At 43.3% G+C, this 26153-nt stretch overlaps 1 protein-coding gene across 2 annotated transcripts in view; it reads left to right on the plus strand.

Moving 5' to 3' along the window:
• GMDS (GDP-mannose 4,6-dehydratase) overlaps nucleotides 1-26153 on the plus strand; it is a 480937-nt gene that overhangs the window by 47569 nt on the left and 407215 nt on the right. The window contains exon 1 of one of the 2 annotated variants that reach the window (XM_082847743.1): nucleotides 8315-8441. The exons of the other annotated variant lie outside the window; for it this stretch is intronic. Within the exon in view, the coding sequence (XP_082703869.1) occupies nucleotides 8397-8441 (45 nt within the window). The 5' untranslated portion in view covers nucleotides 8315-8396. Of the gene's footprint in view, nucleotides 1-8314; nucleotides 8442-26153 lie in introns of those variants that run through there. 2 annotated transcript variants of the gene reach the window in all.

A 26153-nucleotide genomic window follows, 5' to 3' on the forward strand; every position in this document is an offset into this window, starting at 1 on the left:
CATGTTGTTGTTATTCTTAAACTGCTTAAACTGGCTGAGCCTTCTTAAAGGCTAGTGACATTCTAGTCACACCTTAAACGTGCCACTCCTATACCAGCTCTTTGGCTGTAGTCCATCTTCGCTTGTATGTTTCTTTTATTCAGTTTATTGTTCATTTCTATTTCATTGAGTAACGTATAATACAGACTGTGCCTAGTGTGCTCCCTAGCTTGCACACATCCAGTTGAGCCATTTCTATATTTTGTTATGGAATTGATTTTAACTTATTTTTGTAACTCAGAGAAGAAATTCATAATAAAATTGAGTATTTAAAGGTATTGCCATTCTTACACTGCTGAAGATGTGTTGTTCTCTCTTTGAATTAGTGCTTTTTAAGTTAACTAATGTTAATAACTAAAACATCTTTTTCAAGAAGCAAAAATGTAATGATTTATTAGGTTTCCAAATCTGGCCAACCATGAGCATCCTAAGGGTGGGGAGGGAGGCTTTGAAATGATTATATTCTGCTGTAGTTCCCGTTGCCAGTCCCAGGTGACTGTGACCACGAATCGGGTTCTCTGGGTGGTGTGGTTGGGTGGGCAGAGACTCTCCCCTGTTCTGCAAGGAAGGGTGGGCGGGATGCACACAGGGTTCTTGCTCCCCAGCTGCAGGTCTTTTCTGTTTCCTGTATTTTGAATATGTTCTGGAGCCTTTAAAAAGTGGGTGCCTTTCAGTTCTATTCCCATTTGTTATACTGTTCTTTGACCATGTGAACAGTATTTGAGATGAAAATGAAATTAAAAAAAAGTAGGACGATCATACCCTTAAAACAGAAGCTTCATCTAGAAAAATGTGAACTATTCTGCAGGCATAGTTTTTTTTTTTTTTTTTTTAGTCAATTTATTTATTTATTTATTTATGGCTGTGTTGGGTCTTCGTTTCTGTGCGAGGGCTTTCTCTAGTTGTGGCGAGTGCGGGCCTCTCACTATCGCGGCCTCTCGTTGCAGAGCACAGGCTCTAGAGCACAGGCTCAGTAGTTGTGGCTCACGGGCCTAGTTGCTCTGTGGCATGTGGGATCTTCCCAAACCAGGGCTTGAACCTGTGTCCCCTGCATTGGCAGGCGGATTCTTAACCACTGCGCCACTAGGGAAGCCCCTCTTGTGAGGATTTTTAAGCCGCTTTTCTATCAGCTGGACCTTGGCTGGAACCACCTTTATAGAAATGTGGTTTACTCTTCAGTTCCTCAGAGTGCCTTGCAGTTCCTAACTTGTCCCTGATTTATGTCTGGTGACTGTAACACTGCCTGTGTTTGAAGTTACCCCAGATATTAAGAAAGTGAATGATTTTTAGTTTTTTCCCTATAAAGTTGATGGTGGAATCTAAAATGAAATCCACAAATTGTCTTTGACTCTCAGTGTCTTTTTCAAACACTCTATCTACTACTTAAACTCTCAGTATTCACATGATATAGTTCCTAATCTCTACATTGTGTCTTGTCAGTTGAATATATTCAGGTGGAATTTATAATATAAATTATTATTTTTGTTCTGTTGTTGACTATGAAGACTTAGAAATCCATGGAAATTGAGAGTACATTTTTGTTCTCTAAATATTCAGAAGGGGAGTTCCTTTAATAACTTTGATCTTGCCTGCAGTGGTTGTGTTAAATTTATATTTAGAAACAGAGTCCTTATTTGGCATCCACTTTGCCCCATTTTGAGAGTTTATTTTAAAAGAAGCAGTTGATGTGTTCTGGCTAGTATTTGAAGAAAGTAACTGATTCATTCAACCTCAGGAAGTATAGCAAAGAGAAGAGAAAGCATCGTAGAGGTCTCGATCTGTGGTACATGAACTGAAAGCATGCTGGGGCGTTCTCTACAGAGAATCCTCTCTCTGAACAATGAACAAACGTAGGGTGCTGGCTCTTTCACATTTAGAGTGATGAGGCCTTAGGCCCCGCGTGCCGAGGCTCGCATTCTGTTAGCAGTGAGTGACCCTCTGCTTCCCTTTATTTCTTCTGCTCACAAACCTCAGGGCTTGATGTGTGCAGGTGCCACTCTCGGGCGTGGAGGTAGTTTGGGTCTGTGGGCCTTCTGTGGCGGGCAGAACCGATCGTCCTCTTCCCTCCCTGCTGTTTGCACAGGCCCCGAGGGCTGAAGAGGGGACACGGGAAGAGCTGCAGCATCAGGATTGCCACTACACCTGCTCTTCTGAGGACGGATGGGAGGAGGAGAGGAGGAGAACACAGAAAAAACAAAGATGGGAGAGGCACTCGAGAGAAGTGCCGAGGCTTGGAACAGTGCCCAGGGAGGGGAGCTGTCTGTTGTCGTGGACCTTCCTGCCCAGCCTCGGCTGCCACTGTGTGAGCAGAAATGTTCTAGGTCATGTGACAGAGGTCTGACCTGAATCCTAAAAACAGCGCCACATCCCTCAATCAGGCCGCAGACTGGAGCCAGTTTATGGACCCAGAGCCCTCCAACGAAGGGGAGGCCAGCTCCTCTCGAGGAAGGACCCCAGCACTCTGCCCGAAATTGGTGCCGTTAGTCTTTCCCCTAGACTTTGCCAGAGGGACCTGCGGCCTTTCACTAGGGTAACTGCGTATTGGGGAAAAGGAGATAGTTGGATTTTTCAGGCTCTAAATTGATCCTAATTCCAGGAGACCCTGGCCCTGAACTGACACTAACTCCAGGAGACCCGAAATGTCACTGGTCAGAGTAGGGGCTTACGGAGGTGAAATGATCATGGAATTTTACCTTAGGTCCCCTCCTGATGGGCCCAGTGGATCCCTGAGCCCGTCCTGGGGTTATATCCCCCGTTTTGGAATGCCTGATTGAATAGACATAGCAGCTGAGACAATCCCCACGTTGGTTCCCTGAGCTGCAGAGTGAGGGCTGTGATGGTGGGAAAGGCCAAGCGGAAACTAGTAGAACCACCTCTCCTGAGGAAAAAGGTGACCCAAGAGGACACCACCTTCCTGGGGGGACCGTGGAAGTTCGCGCCTCTACCAAGGGAGGTGACTCCGGTCAGTCCCCGTTCACCGCACCTGCTCAGCCTGTGCGGAGAGAGCCGCAGGGTCTTGGGGGCGCCAGGGCGTTACTGTGAGCTCAGCCGAGTGGGGCTGGTCGCAGCTGCTGCACAGGGCGTGAGCTCATAAGCGCCTTCCCTGCGATTCAGCCCTGACCCCGGCAGGAACTTTTCCTTTACACCTGTCCGTGAGGACCGCCAGAAGCAGCGTGCGGCTGGGCCAAGGCCAGTGGCTCCCTGCCGCGGTCCCGCTGCGGGGGAGTGTCGGCTCTCCAGCCCCGGGGCGCAACTCAGGGGGCCGGGGTCTTGATCCCTCTTCCCTTCACGAGACACCACGCTGGTCTGTTACGTGGATGAGCTGCTGCTGGGCCCGTCCAGTGCTCTGGACTTAAGTGGTGAGACGTTTGCACGTCACAGGGAGGGAGAGAAATCTGACTGCAATTTGGAGGCCTTCTACCGCAGTGAAATCCCTCGGGTCCCGCGGCGTGGGCACGTCAGGACACCCTCCTAAGGGGAAGGGTAGGCTGTTGCGTCTGACCCCTCCTACAGCCACAGCAGAGACACAACACCTAGCAGCCCCTTTGGACTTTGGACGTAATGGATTCTTCATCTGTGTGTGTCACTCTGGCCCATTTCCTGAGCGATCGAGAAAGTTGCTGGTTTTGAGCAGGGCCCAGAACAGGAGAAGGCTCTGCAGAGGGTCCAGGCTTCCCCGCACGCTCCTCTGCCAGTCGGGCCGTATGATCCAGCAGATGCCACGTCCGTGAAGCGTCAGGGATGGGTAGGGATGCGGTTTGGAGCTGTTGGTGGACACTGCAGGTGCGTCGCAGCACAGGCGCCGACAAGCAGAGCCTCGCCATGCCCCACCGAAAACTCCTCTCCTTTTGAGAAGCACGCGAAGCAGCTCTTGGTCTGCTCCTGGCCCTCAGTCGAGGCTGAGCACTTCACCACAGCCCACCACGTAACCGTGCAGCCCGAGCCGGGTGTTATCTGCTCCGTCGGCCGTGAGGCTGGGTGTGCACGACAGCACACCGTCCTCAGGTGGAGGTGGGATGTGCAGGTGGGCTTGAGCAGGCCTGTGGGGCACAGAGAAGTCACGTGAAGAAGGAGCCCGAGTCCCCATGGTCCACTTCCTTGCACTGCCCCTCTCACCGTCTTCCGTCTGTGGCCTCATGAGGAGCCCCTGATGGTAGATGATGGAAGAGGAGAAGACTTGGGCCCGTAAGTCCACCAGATGGTGGGTCGAGCGGCACTCTGGCCCTTTCTGGGAGGGGCAGTGATGAAAGGCATCCCTCCTGGTTGGCAGAGCTTTGAGCTGTGCACCTGGCGGTTCCCTGTGCTTGGAAGGAAGAATGGCCAGGTGTGCAGTTATGTGCTGACCTACCTCTGTGGCCAGTGGTTTGGCCTGACGGTCAGGGACTTGGAAGGAACATGATTGGAAAGTTGGTGACAAGGCAGTGTGAGGAAGAGGTATGTGGATGGACCTCTCTGAATGGGCAAAGCCAGGAAGGTATTATGTCCATTGAGTGCCCACCAAAGGGTGATCTCAGTAGAGGAGGATTTTCATGATCAGGTGGACACGTGATCCGTCCTGTGGCTCCTGGTCACCCTCTTTCCCAGCCACCCTGTCCTCGCCCGACGGGCTCATGAGTGAAGTGGCCGTGGTGGCAGGGATGGGGGAGATGCGTGGGCCTAGCAACGTGGGTCTGTGCTCACGAAGGCTGAGAGCCCGGCCTGCCGGCAGCAGGGACCGTACTGGGCCCCTGATGCGGCACCGTCCCCCGGGTGACCAGGCAGCTCCCTGGCGGCACTGTGATGGCTCTGGACCACTTCCCTCGTGGCAGGGCAGCATTTACTGCACTAGACGCTTGCTCGGGATACAGATTTGCCTTCCCTCCGAGCCCGCGCCGCTGTCCATGGACGTACAGAGTTCCTCTCTCCTGTCACGGCTTTCCCTGCAGCATCGCTTCTGCTCAGGGCAGCCCCTTCACAGCACATGAGGTGCCGCGGTGGCCAGGCTCGTGGACGCCACTGGTCTCACCATGTTCCCCACCCTCCTGAGCAGCCGACTTGACAGAACAGTGGAATGGCCTGTCCGAGGCTTGGTCACAGAGCCGGCTGTCCCCTGCGGAGCTGGGGCTCGGTTCCCCAGGACGCCCTGTCTGCTCTGAATCTGCTCCACCTTGTGGTGCTGTTTATTCCACGGTGAGGATTCATGGGTCCAGGAATCAAGGGGTAGAAATGGCAGTGGCACCCCTCACTGTTACCCCTGGTGACCCATCAGCAAAATTTTTTTTTCTCTTCCTGTGACCTTATGCTTTGCAGCCTAGAGGTCTCAGTTCCAGAGAGAGGGATGCTTCCAGCAGGAGACACAGCAGTGACCCCACTGAACTGAAGTTAAGACTCACCGGCCACTTTGGGCTCCTCAGGCCTCTGAGTCAACAGGCCAAGAAGGGAGTCATGGGGTTGGCGGAGTGATTGGTCCTGACCACCGGGCTGGACAGCTGCTCTGCAGTGGAAGAGTGGAAGCCAGTGGAAAGCCACAGCAGAGCCACGCAGGCAGGACTTTTCACGTCCCAGACCCTTTAGGAGCGGAGGTTTGGGCCACCCCACCAGGTGGAGAACCACGACAGGCTGAGGTGCTTGATGAAGACAAAGGAATACAGATGGGCAGTGAGAGAAGATAGTTATAAGTGCCAGCTGCAGCCCTGTGACCAGTCACAGGCCAAGGGCTGTAACTGTCATGAGCGTTTCCTCCTTACTATTGTCTGTCTGTTTTTCCTTCCCTTTCTGATTCCCTTATCTTGTAGCTTAAGATGTGCTGACTTGATATCATAGTAGTTAAGGGTTATTAGTTTTATATCATAGTATTTATTTTATGGGACATCAAGGAGGAGAACGTCACTCAAGTACTTCACCTCCTCTCCTGGGGAAAGGCTAGATCATTTTCAGTTGTATGTAGGACAGTTGCATCACGTTAGGCTGGATTGTGACTGTATTATTATCTGTATTAGGAGATTAATTCTGGTTTAAGGAGAGGTGATGCCTATGGGCCCTATCTTCACACAGCCTGCTCTTGTGATGGTGAATCCCATGTGTCCACTTGACTGGACCAAGGGTGCTCCGACATTTGGTCAAACGTGATTCTGGGTGTTTCTGGATGAGGTGAACATGGACCGTGTAGGCTGAGGAAAGCAGGTGACCCTCCCCAACGTGGTGGGTCCCGTCCCATCAGTGGAAGGACTGAGTAGAACAAAAAGGCTGACCCTCCTGCAACTCAGAGGGAACCCCTCCTGTCAGGTGGCCTTGAGCTGGGACAGCAGTCTTTTCCTAACGTCACACTCAGCCTGAAGCATGGGCTCTTCCTGGGTCTCAAGCCTAGTGGCTTTTGGACTGGAGCTGCCCCTCGGCCCTCCTGGGCCTCCAGCTTTCGGGCTGCCCACCTTGGAGCTTCTCAGCCTCCTTAATTACATGAGCTGTTTCCTTGTAATAAATCTCTCCATTCACACACTCACACACACTCACACCCCTCCAGCTGGTTCCGTTTCTCTGGAGCACTCTGGCTGACACGGGCTGTCTAGTTCCTGCCTGTCCTATGCTTGAGAATCCTGTCTGACGTGACTTGGTTTGGGCCTCTGACTTTTCATTGGTGATTCTTTTTCTCCCTGGAGTGTCAGGCATCAGATGTTTTCTCAGGTATCATCTGAGAAGGCAGATACATGACTTTACACCCTTCCCCTGGCGTCTTTCTAGTCCCTGTTCATTGTTGGGAGAGTTTCTTATTGTCCTGTGAGCCACACATCAGTATCACCATCATTCAGTATCACCACCTGAGCCTCCGAGGCATGACATCAGTCTTGACTGGACATCTTAAGGGCTTTCCCGAATTCTCCTTATGAGAGCTTCACATCAGCGCTGTAGTGCTGGAGACACGTGAGAAAGAGCGTTTTCTCAGTCGACGGGCTGTTGCTCATCTAATCTTTCTTCTTAGATGGTCACAGAGCAGGTGGGGTGGTAGAGAAGGTGGCCCTGGGCACACAGAGTGGCAGGGATGGAGTGAGACTGCAGCGGCCCCAGAACCCAGACACTAGGGCAGAGTTCCGTGCTCCTGGGAAGCGAGGGGGGCGTGTGCATCGCCTCCTTAGCCCAGGGCCACGTTTCAGACGTAACTGATCCAGTGGGTCTCAAATCTTGCCACGTCGCAAAGCACCTGGAAGGGCTCTGTGTGTGTGTGTGTGTGTGTGTGTGTGTGTGTAACATGAAAACCTAGTACCTTTGGTTCTGTCAGTTGTACCAGGAATAATTCCTGGTACTAGCAATACATGTGACTATTTTAAGTATGACGTTTAAAGGTCTTCTAACACAGAAACATGAAAACAAATTTACTCTTTTCTGTGAAGCAATCAGTTTCTGCTTGCTCATGGAAGACACATCGTTTTAAGCCCCAGAGGTATAAGAAAAAAAATTATGGGAAAGAACTTTGTGAACAGATGTCTGTTATTTGATTTTGGCTGCAGAAAACCACAGTCTTAATTTGTGGAACACTGGTGTTCCGTGGGAGGAGAATTTGAGAACCACTAAAAACTTGTCTGATCGGTTCCTTTTCACCAGAGCAAAACTTGGCCTCTACACGGTGTCTTACTCAAGATTTCAAGGTCACGTAGCTGCAGGCAGAACCATGACTAGAGCTCAGATGCCCACACTGTCAGGTGTGCTTTCCGTCTTTGGAAAATGGGCTTCTTTTCTTTTTTCTTTTTAAAATCAGCACTAGAATATATATCCTGGTGTGGCTCTGGGGCCAGTATAGTCTCAAGAGGCTTTGCCTCTGAAAGCAGTGACCTTATCAGGCATAGACAATTTCCTGTGTCATTAAGATGTTCCTTGGCAGTATATTATTTTTCTTGGTGCATATATTGTGGTGTAGAACGCACACACAGAGCCAGCGCTCTGCTTTCCTGAGTGAATTAGCGGTATTGTAGCTTATCTGTGGCAGATCTCGCTTTTAAGTTTATTGACAGTGACTCCTGTCATTAGTGACTTGCTTGGTTGAGGTCTTGGCTTTCTTTTTATTCTGCCTTTTTTTGCAGCCTGAGTCACAGCCAGGAAGTCCTTTGAAACCAAACCCTTATTTGTGTTTCAGGGAGAGTTCGGGAAATGGTAACTCTGCTTAAAAGGGTGCTTTGGTTTCTCAGTCGAGGTCCTTCATTTTTTCACTCGCCTGATGTGAGATCTTGTTTTGTCCAAGAGAAGTTGTCCACAGGGCATGGGGGGGACCCGGGGTCTCCCCAGCCTCCTCTGGGTCAGCACTTCACGGCACAGCTTTGTTATGATGTTGAAACTGAATTTCCAGATCCTCAAGTACACCTAAATGGAAACAAAATCCTCAAAGAAACATGTGGAAGCTCCCTGCAGCTTTCCTGGATCCTGTCCTCTGCCCGGTTGGTAAATCCTGTCCCAGTGCTGGAAACGTTCAGGCTGGTGGCCACAGTAGGTGCTCTGTGAACACCTGCTGTCACTCATGTTGTTCATCGCTGTGTAAATAGCTTGCTTCAGTCGATGAGTGAAACTCATACATAGAATTAGAGACTGTACTCTAAAATTATCTTAGCATAATGTTTTGGACAAAGTTTATTAAAAATGTCTCAGAGAGGTGTGGAGTGTGTTTGCAAGAATCACAGTGGAGATTTAGGGAAGTGACACTTATTAGAATATTTGTTGTCTGTGTTGGCTTAGTAAACTGAGCTGTCTTTACAGAATTAATTTAAAAGTACATATCTAAATTAGTTAATCTGGAGTTGGGCTCCTTCTGTCTGAGATGGTTTCCATGCAAATCAAGTGGGGTCATCATGGTGGTCACCCTCAGGGCTTCCTGAAGGTTAAGGAGGGAAACTGTGGTGACACACGAGCAGCAGCTGGATGCTGGCCGTCAGTGTCAGCCACTGGCGTCATTCTCCTCCTGGTGAAGAGTCACTGTCCAAAATTCACCCTTCTCATAGTTCAGATGTGGTATGTGGCATAAGTTGCAATTTATAAGGATAAAAACTACTGTAAAAATCTTTCAGAAAATACAGTACTACCTGTTTTTTAATAGGTAGAGAAATTTACATTTGTCTTTTAAAATTTATTTTAAAATACGTTAATTTTAGGCTTAAATAGATCATAGTTGCCTCCTATTAACTCTAAAAGGATTGAATTATATTTGTGGTTAAATCATTTTTGTTGGCTTCCGTGTTCGTTTGCACTCCTACGTGTGGTGCTGATATACTGTGACTGTAAAACTGCATGTTTGTGCATATTACTCACAAAGACTTTTAAGAAATAACCTTTTGGCCTACATTTAATATAGATATCCTCAAAGTTGGGCTTTGTTTAACTTAACAGATGGTAGAGAGATTTTGGTTGTATTTTGTAAAGTGTCAAAATTCTAAAATATTGAGGGAAAGTGCAATCGGTTTATTTTAGTATGTGGCCAAGTACCTTTGTTTGTGATTGCTTATCCAGAGCATTTAATTATTGAGCCTCTCTCTGTCCCTACTCTTGTTTTCGATGACTTCTTTTCCTGTAGGGTTAACTTAGAAGATTCTTGATATAGGTGGCTGGGTTTGTCATAACTAACTAAGGACTTGGGAAGGACCACCTCACTCCCTGGGCAGTCTAGGGAATTGATTAAGGTGGACACACTGAGGGAAAGACGTCTCCATTTGTGCCAGTTGGAGAAGGGAGAGCCGCAGTGACCGAATCTGGATGTACTGGTTTGAGGGAAAGTTAGGGAGTCATCGGAAGGGATCCTGCCAAGCCCTCAGCCTCACCGTTTTCCCCTCCCAGTGAAGGCAAGGCAGGGCAGTGGTCTTAGTACAGTCAGATGGTCAGCAGGTGGCCAATGGGGATTTTTGCTAAAGAGTGACCAGCTGTGATCTGTGTTTTTCCCGAGCTGCAGTTTCCTGCGTCAAGGTCCCCTGAGGCATTATCGCATGGGGAGGGAGCACCATTTTATTTTGCCATCAAGGCGGTATGGATCTGAGGTTGGTTGGAAATTTTGCTTCATATTTCTTCTTCATTTTTCAGGGGAAGAAAAAAACCCAAACAATTGTCACAAGGACATTTGTGCTTTACTTTTGTGTTCTGTTCTCACCAGACCCTAGAAAATGTTTTCTTCGTATAAATTAAGGCTCCCTCTCACGAGTTATTTGAATGTGAACTGAGACAGCCTTTTGGTTTCTGTTTCCATCTAAGTCATGTATGTTTCTTGTCTGTTTTTTAACATTCCTAGTGCTATGAAGGGAAAAAAGGATTTAGAACCAGCAAGGTGATGAAGAGGCCACTGTGGGAGCTGAGCTTGAAAGAAGGTGCTTTCAGGAGGAGGGAGGCGTGGATGTGGTTTGGGGGCTGACGTTTGTTTTCGTTTCAGTGATCATTTTAGAGACAATAGTGAATCAGAACTGTATGAGGCAGGCAGGTTTCAATGTGCATTTCCAAACAGAGATGTCTCTCCTAGATACACAGGGCCAGGCCAGCACAGGCGGTCTGTTTGTTCTGCTTCTCATTTTACCCTTGCCGAACGAAGGGATCCTGCCGATCGGTGCCAGCATTGGTTTAGGCTGAAACACATAATTGTATTGGGTAATAGAGGAATTTAAAAATTCCTTTTTTTTTTTTTCCCCCTGTGGCTCTCTTTCACAAAGCAGGCTAGTGGTGAAATACTTTTGCAAGCGTTCCCGTTCATCTCTGACTGAAGCAAGATGCGTAGTGGCTTGTGGTTTCCTAATTACTGAAGCCCTAATTTCTTTGGCAAGTCTGTCCTCAGTCTGTAGATTTCCTTTTGGCAGCAAAAAGATTTGCTCACATGACAAGATGAGCGCTGGCACCTTCGGTCGAGCCAGCGTTTGTGTGCTGAGATTCACCGTGGGACGGGTGATCTTTTGTATCTAGGGCACCGGATCAGCAGTCCTCGGTCAGTGGGCTGAGACGTGGAGTTTGACCACGTGCTTGTTTCTTGGCTCACTTGAAACGAACCTGAGACTGGCAGCTCCCATTCCACCACAGAAATGACCGTACCATAGTGTCCTTGTTCAGAAAGAAGGCAAAGAACGTAAACATGCTTGCGCCCCTGAGCACTTTGTCTTAGGGGAGTTCTCTCCAGAACCTTGCTGCCCGAAGGCTGGTTCACAGCTGTGCAGAGTCTCGGCCCCGCCCAGCCCCGTGGGATCAGAACTGGCTTTTGAACAAGATGTCATATTATTTGGATGCACAGTAAAGTTTGAGAAGCTCTGCTCTGGAACGTCTTGAGGCTCTGAAGACAACCTGTGCTCTACTGCTCTTACAGATAGAGTTGTTAGTGGTTCATCACTCATTTCTGCACTTTACACAACAGCAAAATCCCTCTGAAATACAAAGGAATAAAGGGTTATTGTGTGCATAGGTAGGGAAAAAATCTGAATTAGTTCTGTGTTTTTCTTTAATAATAACAATTCGGGGATAGTTTTATGTTCTCTTTGGCAAGTTTAGCAACGTGGGCAAAGCTCTGGCGTTTGGCTCTTATTTAAAACTCTGAGTGCTTTTTGCTTTCTTCTCATTTTAATAGGACATTGAAGAAAGTATGGGTTGCTATTTGGTGTGTGAAAGGAAGACAGAAGCATATTCGGTGTAGAAATTAGAAAGCTCTCATGCAGAGAGACAAAATAATATCTACTCCTAAATCTATCTATCTTTTTTTTTTTTTTAACAGTGATGTTTTGAATCATATTCTCTGTTCCTTACCTGACTTTAGGATAAGAAGAAGGTAATTTATTTTGCTGGTCACATTATGAAACTTAAAATGTTTTGATTAAGAAAAAACCAAAGTATCAATACAATCTTATTTTAATAGTTATCAAAGACATGTTCTAAGAGTATGTTTTAAAAAACTAAAGACTTTTTATTTTATTGTGAAGACCAGTTTTGGTTGTGTGCCTAATTCTTATTAGTTCATATGTTTATTTCATCATTTATTTATTGGGCGTATGCCGTGGGATAACGCTGCGAGGCATGGCCCTCTCTCTTCTAGGACTTCGAAGTCTTCATCACAGTTTCTTAGTAAAAAAAAGATCAATGCCATTTTATTAGTAAGAACATTTTTTCAGGTTGCAGTAATAGGAACATACATATAAATAAATTACCTCAGAATTCATTTTGAGTGATTTCTCTGCCCCTAGTATTTATCTTTCACACTTTGCCTTAAAACTGTGAGTTGTAACACAACTATATGTTGTGTTATGGGGTAAGCAGTTTTTAAGGTACTGAACCATATATTTGATTTTCTAAGCCCTCTGGCAGAAAGTAGTCGCAACTGAGAAGTTTTAAAGAAAAAACACTATACCATCTATTTAGCTTTTTCTTAACATTTAGCAACAACTTGTAAGTATCTTACCTTCCTTGAATCTTAAAAAGAAGTAATCCTAATACTCACTTCTAATAAATGCCAAAAAACTTGAAATTTTCTTTTGTGATTGGTTTTTTCTTTATAGCTCTTTGATTTTGTAAGTAGGTTGGTCTGTTGTATTTGATTTCGTATACCTCAGTTTCAACTCACATTTGTAAAATCTTCACAAAAACACCTTTCAGCAGAAATAGATCCTCACCCTCCACTGTGGGAGAGAGCCGTTGGATGGAGCTGTCGCTTAGGAGGAAACTGGCATCAGGGCTCTTCCTCACACTTCATTTTTCTTCAGGATATGGGTTTCCCAAGTACTCCATTAATAGAAACTCCTGTGCACATGGTGCCTGAATTTGAAAAATTTAAAGCAATTATGTTCTTCTTATCTTCTGCTTGGGACACACTAGTCTTCTCCTGTCGGTCAGATGCAATTAGGCTGAAATGCTGAGCTGTCATCTATTGGTGGTAAGGAAGTGAAATGCTTCCTTTTACGTGAGAGATGTCCAGAATCAATTTGGGGCATTTGGTCACAAGGTTTGGCCACAAAAGATATACACCCAGAGGGTAATTACCTTTCAAGTCAGTCTGTGAATCTGCTTACTTTTTGGAACCTGTCCAAGTTTTTGATTTCTCAATTGTCAAAACTAAGAGGAAAAAAAACGTGTTTTTTGTACTTTCTCGTCGCCTTTTGTGTTTTGTCTGTTAAGTATAATTACTAAGAAATAGTAGAGATAAACCTGGTTATACATAAACTTTAATGGGTGATAACATATCCCTATGATTTGAATCGTCTGCATTATATCACGTTGGGCACGTAAAGCCTCATTTAAAGAAGTTCGTTTCTGTGTCAGCATTTATGGAGTACTTCTGCCAGTATCGTGGGAGGACCAGAGAATGAGCATCTCTTGAGGAAGGGCCTCACCTCTTGTTTGGGAAAGTATTTAAAAAATGAAGTATGGTTACATACATTATGAGTTGAAAAAAAATAAAGAAATGTTATGAGAATCGATTAAAATAATCAGTCTCTTTAAGGTTTACTATGAGGTTGAGCCACATGAAGTAGGTAAAAAACTGTAGGTAAACTGTTGAATACATTTCATATGGTTCAACTTATTACAGTGCTCTTTGGAATTGCCTGGTTTGGTCGAAGCTAAACTTTAAAGAGAATTAAAAAAAATTTTATTTTTGCATCTCCTCAATAAGAGGCTTTTATTGAACTTGCCTTTAGCCAGATAAAATGCACCTCAGGGTTGGGTATGGCCAGAAGTTCAGGTCCTTAGTGATAAATAGTTTGAAAAATTCAGTTTTTACCCTCTTCATTCATGTAATTACATGTTAATGCATGCATTTATTGATATGCTATTTGTCTAATACTATAAACTTAGAATTAGTTGAAAGAACAAGTTTTAAGTGGCATGGATGTTGAGTGGCCTAAGTTTAGGTGGAAAAAAATCTTTTACTGAATTTGAGTTGGAAAAGAGTTGGTATATACTTGCGGTCCTTGACTTTCTTTCCTATTTTATGTGCCAAAATCAGAATTATAGATTCTAACCACTTTCTAGTATCTTAATTTAATTTTGAGTATAAGAGTGCTTTTCAAGCCTTGTTTTTGTGTGTTAGTTAATGAAAATCATTAACAGAAATCTGAACAGAACAGAAAATTTATTTAATATGCCATTTTGATATTGAATAGAATTTCTGAAATAGAAGTAAAAGATTTCCCAAATAGGATCATTGTGTGTATTCACAACCATTTCCCTTTTAAGTCCAGAGAAATGTGGACTGGGCCAACATCTCAAGAGGAAAGACTAAATATCCTGTATGTTTTAATTTCCACTTTTGTGTCTAAAATCTACCATGAAATATCAAATCTTTTTATTTGCATTTTTAGTAAATGTGATTATGACTTGGATTTGTCTGTGTCATTGGGAAGAACAGAGAACACTTACATACGAGAACATAAAAGCAGCCTTAATAAATACTTTTCTTACCTTTTATACAGAAGTATTATATGGATGAGGCAGAAATCAAACTGTAGAAAGTCTCTGTCATCACATCCATCCCCAGTGCATTCTTCTCCCCTCAGAACTCAGGGTTTGGCACATCTTTTCAGAAATATATTGAGGCATATACCAGTATGCATCCTTTAAAATTTGCATAAATGTCATATTCTACATAGAAATCTGCCCCTTGCTGGACTAAACATTCTTGTTCATATACATGTATAAAACTGGGTAGAAAGTATGATGTTGATATCTCGTTTTGGTTTATATGTATTTCATTTTGAGTAGGGGTCAATATCTTTGCATATGCATGTATTATCTATTTATATGTATGTTTTCTGTTAACTGCCTGTTCATAGCTATGTCTTTTTTTCCTACTGAACTATTTGTTTTTCTTCTTAGACATGCTTTTTCTATGTGGACTTTAGCTCTCTGTATCATATTGAAGATAAATTTTCCCCTCCATTTTCTCATTTGCTTTTTAACTATTTGGTATTTTTTGGCCCTGAAGAAATTTTTAATTTTTCTGTAGTCAGTCATCAGTCTTTTCCTTCATGATCTGGATAGTGTCCTGCTTCACATGTTCCTTGCTCTAGGGTTATAAATACATTTATCCATTCTAGTATTTTTATGATTTCGTTTTTAAGCTTTGTTGTGCCTGAAATATAGTTCAGTGTAAGGACTGGGGTAGGGCTGTAACTTTATTTTTTTCCTAAAATACTGCTGTTTCCCAGCATCATTTGTTTAATAATCCATCTTTTCTCCATTGGTTGAAATATGCTACGTGTATCTTATACTACATTCTTGTATGTGTTTGGGACTGAATCTAGGTTTTGATTGCATCATTGACGGCTGTCACCTTTATTATGTTTTCATAATACATAATTTTCATGACAAACAGGAGTTTAGCCCTCCTGCTAATCTTTTTCAGGATTTCCAGGTTATTCTTGCATGTTTATTTGCCTCTAGCATATAATTTTGCCACTTTATGTCCCAAACCGTATAATCTGGCATTGAATCAAATTTAAGGTTAATTGGGGTACAGTGTATATCTTTGTAATGTTGAATCTTCTAATCCAAGAGCAAAGATTGTCCTTGAATATTTTTAAATACCTCTATTTATACATCTTTGAAGAGTTTAAAGTTTTCTTTATATGATTCCTGTTAATATCTTGTTAACTCCATTTTTAGGTATTCAAATTTTCTTGTTAGTATAAGTAGGATATTTTCCTCCAGTATAACTTTATTGTTTATAAATTGGAAGACTCTTGATTTTGAATAATTTTGTAACCAGCCAATCTTGTTTTTTAGGTATACAATTGCATCATCTGTAAAATGATAATTTTTAAGTTCTTTCTCATCTAATTGCAGTCACTAGTAGCAGGAAGAAATTCTTATTCTTTTAAATACTTTCCAAATTGACCAATAAAATACTTGGAGTGAATTTAGTTTGCTTATGAATAGCCTTTTAAGGAAGGTACTCTTGAATTTAGTTTTCTGTTTAATAAAGGAAATTTAAATACTATTTATAAAGAAATAAAGCCAAATTATAAGGAGATAAAAATATGGACTTAGGTATTTGTTTACAACATTAATATTTTCATATTAGAGAAATGTCTGTGTTTCTGACATAGACCTGTCAGCTTGTGTATGGCCTATAAGTATGGTGGACTTTGTACCAGAAGATGCAAACTTTAATTTGGAAACCAGCACAGATGAGCAAATGCCAGTTTAGATCAGTGTTTCTGAATACTGTTGGTAAGATAACATGAAATATTTTAAGGAGTGCATTTTAAATTAATAATCAGATAATTATTTTATCTTAGGAAAGAAGTATTTACTCCATTTGTAACGTGTGTTTTCATGGTTGACATTTGCTTAGAATGACGTTAAAGACAAAGCAAAATGATCTAGAGAAAAAGTAAAATAGTACATAAGTGTCAAAAAGCTCTTAAAGGGTGAGAGAGGTTGAAATTTGGAAAATTGAATTTTAGGTTAATAATATTGTACATACCTTTTTAGAGATCAAGAGCAGTTTTCTCTGCATTTTGTTGGTAGCAGTGCTTAATAAATAATAATAATAAGGGTAATAATACTGAATATTATTGTGAGCCGGAGGTTACACTAAGAGCTTTTGTACATTATCATATACTGATTATAAGAATTTCTCTTCCTAGTTTCATAGTCTCAAGGAAATGAGGCAGCTTACTGGCACAGGATTATATAGCTAGCAAGTGGCTGGCTCACACGTTTGCTGTAACCTTTACTGAATCCACTCTGACTCATTCATATTTATGTCGCAATTACTTTTGAAAATTATACGTCCCTTTGGGGAATCTTCAATTTTAATTTAAGATTCTTTGAATTTAAGAATCTTCAGTTACTCTTAAAAATAAGATTAAATATTTTTAGGCGAATTTACCTTGTAGACAAAAAACATAAAAATACATTTTGTGGTACATCCTAGTATATCACTAATAATTCAGGCGTCTCTAAGGGAAATTTGCCAGTGTAAAAGCAGTTCAGTCATTTATATTCAAAATTGCTAAATATTCAAACTAGTTGGAAACTGTGAACGTTAACTGTGGTCTGTGTAATTTTTTGTGGAATGGAAAGAGGTAACATATTTGGTATCACGTAACAATTAAAAGTATTGATACACTTCGAAATATTAGCTAACCGTAATACTTTTAAATTTATTGAGTGATTAGAAGTCAATATATGGCCAGTATCAAAGTTTGCAGAAAAATCCAGTCTATTGAATGTTATTTTGTTTTAATTATTGTGCATTATTAATCTGAAACAATTGCTTCTTATAGGTAGAAATAATTTCAGAGATTATTTTAGAGTTCAAGTTCTAATTTATAGATGAGAAAACTAAAGCCCAAAGCAGTGATTTTCCCACAGGACCACATAATAAACGACAAAGCCAGTTGGATGTTGGAATCCATGCCCTAGAATTCCAGGGAGATAGTTTTGTGTTAGTGGCAGAAGCAGGCTTCAGAGCCAGATGGGTCCCACTCAGTGAGGTCAGGAATTTATTTCACCTCTGTAGGAAGTTTTGATTTTGTTGCCATCGTAGTCAGTTCCTAATACTGTTAACCTCTATATACCTATCCCTGAAAGAAAATCATTGACAAGTGTTGATTCTTCCCCAGTAATATGTCCTAGGTGGAATGAGCATTTTCTAGCAGAAATAATAAAGTACAAACTGTAACCAAGAATCCTGTATCATGGCAGTATTAGCCTTGAGACCGTGTTGTTATTGATGAAAAATAAGTTTCAGGGCCAACCTACATAGCAAACTGACATGGAGGGTCTTCTAAGTATTTTTTCTTGTTTCCAGGATATGTAAGGTACTTTTAAGGCACTTTAAAAAAAAAAGAAGAAGAAGAAGAAGGAAAAAAAGAAAAAGAAAACTCCTAAACCGAAGAGCCTGGGGCTCAGTGAATGCACACAGCTTGGGTTGGGATGTGCTTGAGCTCAGTCTGCCCACAGCTTGTAAAGTCAGTTAAATATAGCCACAGTTGGGTTCTGTGGAACAGCAAATAGGAAAAGAAGGGAAAGCTGGAGGCGTGTTGGTGAAAAACACTTCAAAGTAACTTATTTTGACGCTTCTTAAAGGCTTCTTTGTCAAGGCACTTTTAAATAGTAGTTCTGTTTCCTTGAATCCACGCAAGACCATAAAACAGACTGGATTCAGGGGAACTGGCGTGGGAATGTTTTCAGCTCTGGGGCTGCTTGTGTTGGGACAGCTGCTCTACTCTGCTCTGCACATTAAAAATTTTTTTTTAATGGACCTGCATTCAAGTCCCTGAAAAGCCAATCTTTGATACACACCTTGTATAATCCTTACGTGCACGTTCATCGAATATGCCTGTTCGTCAGAGTTTTATGTTGTCCACCTGTTAGGTTTCCAAAGAGAAGGAAACACATAAATGACCCCGTATCGGTAGCAGTCTGGTTAATGGATCAGAAGGTAACCCATCTTGTTGTCCTTACATCCCTTTTAGTGGCGTCCACTGAACTGATTGTCTTTTCAAACCTGACTACTGGCTCTTCAGTGATCTTTCCCAATTAATAAAAAAATCATTGTCTACCTTTTCCCTGTTAGTTAATTACTCTAAGATAAAACCTGTAACCTCCTTAAGCTGTCTGAGGCAACCTTGGGCAAGCAAAAAAACAGTTTGTGTTTTTTTTAATCTTTCTGTGTTTTTTATTGTCAAGGTCTTGGTTTCCTCCCTGGTGGAGTAATTAGATTTAATTGACCTCTGAGGCCCCCTCCAAGTCTGATTTGTGATTGATAACTGCTTTGATGGTGCTTTGGGAGCCCAGCGAGCCAGCAGTACCTTTGGGTTGCACCTGAGGACTTCCAGTAGAATCCACAGGAGCAGTTTCTTCTCCTCTCTCCTTCCTGGTTTCCAAGCCTCGGACACCCTCGGCCTTGGGTTTTTCATGAGGCCCCGCCCGCTCGACTCCACCGCTTTCACAGAACTGATAGGACACAGCACAGGGTGACAGCAGGTCTCTGAGGATCCCTGCTCTCCCCTGCCAATGCTTCAGATGTGGGCAGGCGCCCAGGCTGGTGTTTACGCTCGGCTGTCCAGTTTATGACTCCCAAGTGCGTGTTGAGTCCCTGAATAGATCTATTAACTGGAGGTTTTCACACTACGCATCAGAGCTGGCCACACTCGGCTGAGCCACACCAGCATTTAATTTATTTTGGACCAGCCCCTTTAGCAGGGAGCTTAAGGTTTTACTGCCCTAAAAATGCTTTTGAAATGTTATTTACCCTGTTGCTCACTCAGCGTCTGAAAAAAATGTGAAAGTGCTTCCAGGAATAGTAAAAGTGTGTTTCAAAACACTGGGCTGAAACAGGGGGCTTAGTTCTAGGGTGTGGGTGCCGCACTTTGAGAATGTCTAATATGCCACCTTTAGAGAGGCTTCTACACAGGAGTCTTTTAAATAGGGATACTCCTCGCATAGTTTAAATGTGAGTCAATATATAAATATTTCGTTAAGACATCTTGTCAGCAACACATCTGTTTCGTTATGCATAAAATCTAACTACTTTTAGTTTCTAAGCTGCTGAATTATCTAGTATGCTCAGGGGAATTTCTCTAAAGCATTTTTTCTAGGCTTGGAGACATCTTTATATTTTTTTGAGAATCTTAGAAAAAGTCCTGATCTGTAGCATGATCTGCTTTGTAAGCATCTCATTAAGAACTGAATCTCTGTGAAAAGTGCGAGACAGTTGCTATTCTCCGTGGTAGGTGGTGGTGGCACGCATAGATGTGGCCAGGGCTGGGCTACGTCGGTAAACATAGGGACACCAGAGCAGGAACCAGAATGATGCAGAGGTTTCCAGTGTCCTAACGCCAGATGAGAGATATTTCATTCCAGGGCTTCAAAGTTATAGCAATCTGAGTCTAGGTCTTTACTCCCCCTTTGGAATATTATCAAAATATCCTATGCTCTTGGAGTAAGTTGCTGGAAAGTTTAGGTTCAGAATCTCATGCATGCATCTCGGCTAACAGCCCATGTCACATAGCACTGAAATGAAGGGCTTTGAACGTGTGTGTGAGGTTGGTTTTCAAGACTCAGCAGAGTCTGCTGGGCCAGAAGTTAAGGATTTCTGTCTCAATTATCCTCGTGATTTGTTTCAGAGCATCACTTGTGCAATTTGCCCAGCTTGTAACGTTTTTTAGGTTTCATCGAAACTGAATAGTTTTCTGAATGTTGTATTTTTCTTTTTGCTCCAAAATACTGTCTTTGACTAACATCAAAAGAATGTAGGCATTCTAAATTTAAGAATGAACTGGATAAGCGTCAGTCAAAATGGAACCCTATTTGCTTTTGCCTTTTGGTCCTGCAGCTTCGGTTCCCTTGTAGGAACCTACTGTCTAGTTGAAGAAGCAAGAAAAAAAATTGGACATCCACATCGTAAAGACAGTTTTTTCCCCTCTTGCGGGGGGTGGTTAAACAGCAGGTTTGAGTGCGCAAGAATGCCAGAGCGGGAGAAGAAGTTACTTACAGTCGAATACCTGAAGGAGCCATGAAGCCTGGCTTTTTCTGATACTGTCATAGAATCCTAGCTCTTTAAGAGCTACAAGGACTATTAGAGATTATATAATTTAATTAAATTCCAGTATTACATAACCATAGGTTGCCTGCTGGATGTGTCCATTTGAATATTTTGTTATTGCCTGAAACTCAAAATGCCTAAAACGAAATCATCTTTTCCCACCACCCCACCCCTCCCCACCCAATATGTACCGTTCTCCCAGTTAACTTGACTCTTCCTTTATTCTGCCCTGTAACTGCTGACCTTGCCCATCTTTTCCATGTTCATTATCACCACCCTCATTTGGGAACTCACGCTCCCCCCACCTTTTCTGGACTCCCGAGGGAGTTTGCTGCTTTGTGTCCCTCCTTTTCTGCTCCTCTGGCTTCCGGTCGGTCCTGCTCACCACTGCAGACGCTGAAGCACTGCTTTTCCACAGCTGTAAAATCTACTCATTTAACAATTTTATGCAATGTACAGACCATGACTGGGTCTTGGATTAGAAAATAAGCAGTTATTAAAACACTTTGAGGGAAGTTGGGAAACTTAAAAATTGACTATATTAATGGTACTGAGGTCACAGGAGAATTTCCAGATCCTGAGAAACTGCATGCCAAGGAAGCGTCATTAAGGGTGAAGGGTCATCATGTCTGCAGCTTACTTGCATATGGTTCTCCAGCCAATGACAGTAACAGCCACAGCAAAAGTGAGTGCAGGTGTGTATAAACATGGAGCGAGACGAGGCGAACGTGAAAGACTCTTAACCGGTGAATCTAGGTGAAAGATTATTGGTGTTCCATCAACTATCATGTAGATCTAAAACTTCTCAGGATTAAAAGTTGGGGGAATATCTTAGTGATTGCTGCAGGGGCTAAAGGCCAGTTTCAGGCCAGGTGACGGCACCTGTGGATTGGCGGTGACCGCCGAGAGCTTTATGGGGAGAGGCTGTGTGCCCGGGGGCACCTCCGGGTGGTGGGAGGTGGCACGGTGATGTGTGCACAGATGCTGGCACCTCCGACCTAATCACTGGGGACCCTTCTTCCTTGCCCCTGGGCAGCTTGGGCACCCCGGGCTCATCTGCACTATTTCCTCCTGTAACTGTTCTCGAGGTTCGGAAGTGGCTGTGCCTCCACGTGCTCCGTTTTCTCCTTGGTCACCATCCTGTCTGGGCTCCGTTCTGCCCTCCCCAGGTCTGCATCCAATGGCCAAGGACTTGAATTACTCTTGGAATAGAACTCTTAACTCCTTGGTCGTGGTCTTTCTTTTTTACGTCTCTGCAAACTCCCAACCCTACATCAGTCTTGGAGTATTCTTTTTTTTAACCTGTGCTTGTGCCGAAATGAAAAAAATAACGCAAATACATATATTGTCCCCTTTTTACTCATAGTCTTCAGTCTCTTTGGGTTCCCAGTGGTCACCTTACGTGGTGCGTCTCCTTCCACTTTCCTGACGGTAAATATTCTAAGTCAGCCTCTTTGCTTAGGCTCCCTAGCCAGTCTTGAGCTTCTGGTCCTGAGCAAATAATCTTGCGTTTCAGTTCTTGAAACATGCCGCCTCCTCTCTTCCCACTGCCAAGTTGTCTCCATCTACACGCGTCCTTCTCCCGGCTCTGGGGAGACCTGGTCCGTCCTGCTCAGACCAGGCCTTTTCCCTTTTCTTTTGAGCCCGTTCCCTTCCCGGTCGCGGCAGCTACTCTTCCTGTCTGTCTGTCCGTCCAGCTCTTCCCTTGGCTCCCCTCCCCAGCCTGTTGACATGCTCTAATCCCTTCCACTTTGAGGAATAATTTTCACCATTTATTAAGGGCCTGTTTCATGCCATGCACTTTATTTTTAATTAGAAAATATTTGATATATGAACGTTAATATGTGATATCTGTGTAATTTATGGAGCATAATGATAAAATGAAAACTTGGGTTAATCTACCCCCAACTTAAAAAAATAGTAGAATCATGGTGAAAGCTCTCTGAGTGTTCTACCTGCCAAAGTCCAGAGGTGACCAGCATCATGACATTTGCGTCTTGCTTTTCTGTATAGTGTCATCATACACGAATAGTTACTAAACACTATGCTGTGTAGTTTTTTGTGTTTCTTAGTTTATAAAAACCATATCATAGTGCGTATTGTGTCCGCACCTAACAGACTTTTATGAGATAAAAGATTACAAAACATCTGATTTTTTTCCAGTTTTATTGAGATATAATTGACACACAGCACTGTGTAAGTTTAAGGTGTGCAGCAGAATGGCTTGACTCACGTATGTTGTGAAATGATTGCCAGAGTAAGTTTAGTGAACATCCATCATTTCATATACATACAAAAAAATCTTTTTTCCTTTGTGGTAAGAACTCTTAGGTTCTGTTCTCTTTAACAACTATCCTATATATCAAGAGCAGTGTTTTTTTGTTTGTTTTTTTGCGGTACGCGGGCCTCTCACTGTTGTGGCCTCTCCTGCTGCAGAGCACAGGCTCCGGACGCGCAGGCCCAGTGACCATGGCTCACGGGCCCAGCCGCTCCGCGGCCTGTGGGATCTTCCCAGACCGGGGCACGAACCCGTGTCCCCTGCATCGGCAGGCGGACTCTCAACCACTGCGCCACCAGGGAAGCCCGCAATCATTCTTAATAATGGATTATTACAAAAGTAATTGATGATACTTATTTAAAAAAATTTTTTTACTAAACTTTATATGAGTTTTTATATACATTGATTAGTTAATTGAAAAGCTTTAAAAATCTTCTGTGGTATCTTGTTTTGATTGAAACATTTTTATTTTGATTGAAGGAGAAGTAATATGGAAACAACACTGTAGTTAGGACTAGACAAATTGGTTTCATCTTCTGCCAAGTTCTCTCACTAGCTCTATGACCTTGAGTAAAGGATTTAAGCTTTCTAATCTGTGATCTGATCTGGAAAAATGGGGATAATATCAGCTATCTCACCAGGATGTTGTGGGATATAAATGGGAGAAATATCTTAGAGAACTTAGCAACCATAAAGAATTAGAGAAATGTAAGATGTTATTAATTTCATAGAAATACTAAATACTTTGAGGAACATATGTGCAGTAAGTAAGATTGCGTTAGCTATATCTACCAAAAGGTGTAGTGTAAGGTGATAACTTACCTGAATTTTAAGCCTGGTGTTTTGATAGAAAAAAAAAATACTCAGTTTTTCTAAATGGATGATCCGGATCTACCAAACGTAGTCAAGTATCCTGACTAAGTCATGCGTATTAGGGGACGGAATAGCTGAGAAGCAAACCACTGTGTGGCTTGTCAGTATTACAAGCCCAGACCACAGGTGGATGGATCTGGTTGGACAGAATTAGGGACACCGGGCTTTCAGTCTGAGCCCCTGGCAAGGTTGGGAATTTGGAGCTGGGTGCTCCTGAGACAGGATGGGGAGTCGTATGCAGTCCCTGTTGACGTGGACATCATTTCTCACCTGAAGGACCACACCCACCCGTCAACACCCTTACAAGACTCTGGTCTTCAGTAGAGTCGAGTCTGGATCCTGTTTTCCTGCTGTCCTATTAAGTCGAGATTGAAGAAGTACATGGTTGACATGTCCTTATACTGCATGCACATTAAAAAATACGACTTTGAAGCTCCTTGAAAACAAAAGGTCATGGTTGAGTAGGAGCTAAGCCCCATTGCTGTTGGTGAAAGAGGGCACAATGACGAGATGAAAACAACCAAAAGGGTGAGCCTGCAGAAGTTCCGCTGTCATAGGCGCTGTGCTGCGCTAAGCTGGTGGGAGCGCGCCCAGGCTGTGCGGCCTCTGGGGCAGGGACTGGAGAGGCTGCTGCCAGCAAGGTGGCGGCCCATGCTCTTCGATGTGGGGTTTTCCCCCAAAGTGTTTTTCGATACCTTCTCTGAGTGGCAGAACCTTCGTGCATAACACAGCACAACCCAACAATAAACACTGAGATTCCCTGGGCCCCAGAATCGTGTTTTGCGGGTGAACCTGCCTGCAGAAACTCCATTCTTCGCCTGTCCCCTGCTCTGAGCGTGAGCTTTATTAGTTTGATGGTACGCAGCTTTCTGGGTAGATGCTTACAGACTTCTCCATGGACACCTGTGTGCATATGCTTGAATTTCATCTGTCTTTCAGTGACTTTAACTTATACAACTCACAGCTCTCATTTTGTATCTTTCTTCTGTGATTTACAATGTCTCCAGCTTGGTGGGGACTCCATTGTTGCAGATCAGGTCTGAAATGGCTCAGGGTGCCCATAACTGACATTTCTGTCATGGCGCGTGCCTGTGATAGGAATGGTCTTAACTGTTTATATCCCTGAAAGAAATTGGGTTAAAAAGAGCAAGAATATTTGCAAATAGTTAGGCTCTACTTGTCACCAACAGTGAACTGAAGTAACAACCGAATGTGCAGTAGAACGGAGAAGGATATAGTCATCAGTGTCTGTGTGTCTTTTTGTTATTCTTAGGACCTTTTTAACGTCGGTCAACAAAAGAGCATTTGCTTTGTCTTTCTGCATTAGCCAGGGCACAAACTCTACAAAGAAAGGCACAAGGAAATGCTAATAAATCAGGTAAATACTAAAATTTAATATTTCTTCTCTTTTCAGTACTGCAGTTTTTTCTTCCAGGTTTAAAGTTTTTCATTAAGCATGGCCTTGAACCCTGGAGAAAGTGCAGCTCTGTTTTAGAGTACCTGCAAAAAATCATTTCCTCTATGCATCATTTGGACCATTAGAACTATGCAAGTATGTACTTTGCAAAGAAACAGCCTTTAATTAATTGTGTGGACTGTCACTTTGAGAGATAATGGGAAAGGGAAAAAGAAAGAGAAGCTCTATTTTCCATTTTTGGACAGTTTTAATTCATGTGTGTATTTACTACAGAGAGATTATTTTAAGCACGAAGTTTACTGGTAATTTATTATTAACTTCTCTCTAGATCTGAACAAGTCTTTATCAATGTATTTGGAGCCCTGAGTTATACAAACTTTCAGTGAGTATATTGTTCTAAACTTGAAAGGAGTCATTCACAGCAGCACTGGACTGGTCAGTTAGCAGATCTTTAAAAGGGTTTTGACAGGGATATGCTTCTTGTATTTCCTCTGTTTTTCCCACCTTGATTTCATGCGCGAGGGTGGTGATGGATTTCCCCAGGGCGCCGTGCCATCCAGTGTGGACGAGGTCGCTGGGGAAGTAGTTCATCGCTTTCCTTTTCTCCCCCAGCCCTGCCTCTGTCCGTGGCTCATGCATCTGCCGGTGCTCCCTGGTAGCAGAGCACTTTGCTTAGCTGCGCGGGTTACCTGGCTGCTCTTCTCATCCTGTCCACATGTGGGTATGCTGATCCGTGTGAAACCAGCGTCGAAGTCTAATCCTATCTCGGCCAGGAAGTGCCTGGCTTCCCAGATATTCTCAGAGCAAGAGTGCAGGGGCTAAATCTCTTCCTTCCTTTCTGCCCTCTATTCCCTGACACCTATGGCCAAGGGAATGTTTGAAACTCACTAATCTGTGACACTTTGCTTTGTTAATAAATTCTATAGAGACCAAATTTTACGTTAAAACATCTGTAGGCCCATCATTATGGAGTGATTGACCCTATTAGTGGAGCAGATTGCCATATAGATCATTAGAAATATATATGTGGTGCAGATCCTTGCTCTGTTTACTAGCTGGGGTATCGGGCAGGTTACTTGGTC

This window comes from Leucopleurus acutus, assembly GCF_964270905.1.
Source record: "Leucopleurus acutus genome assembly, chromosome: 10".
Classification (NCBI taxonomy): Eukaryota; Metazoa; Chordata; class Mammalia; order Artiodactyla; family Delphinidae; genus Leucopleurus; species Leucopleurus acutus.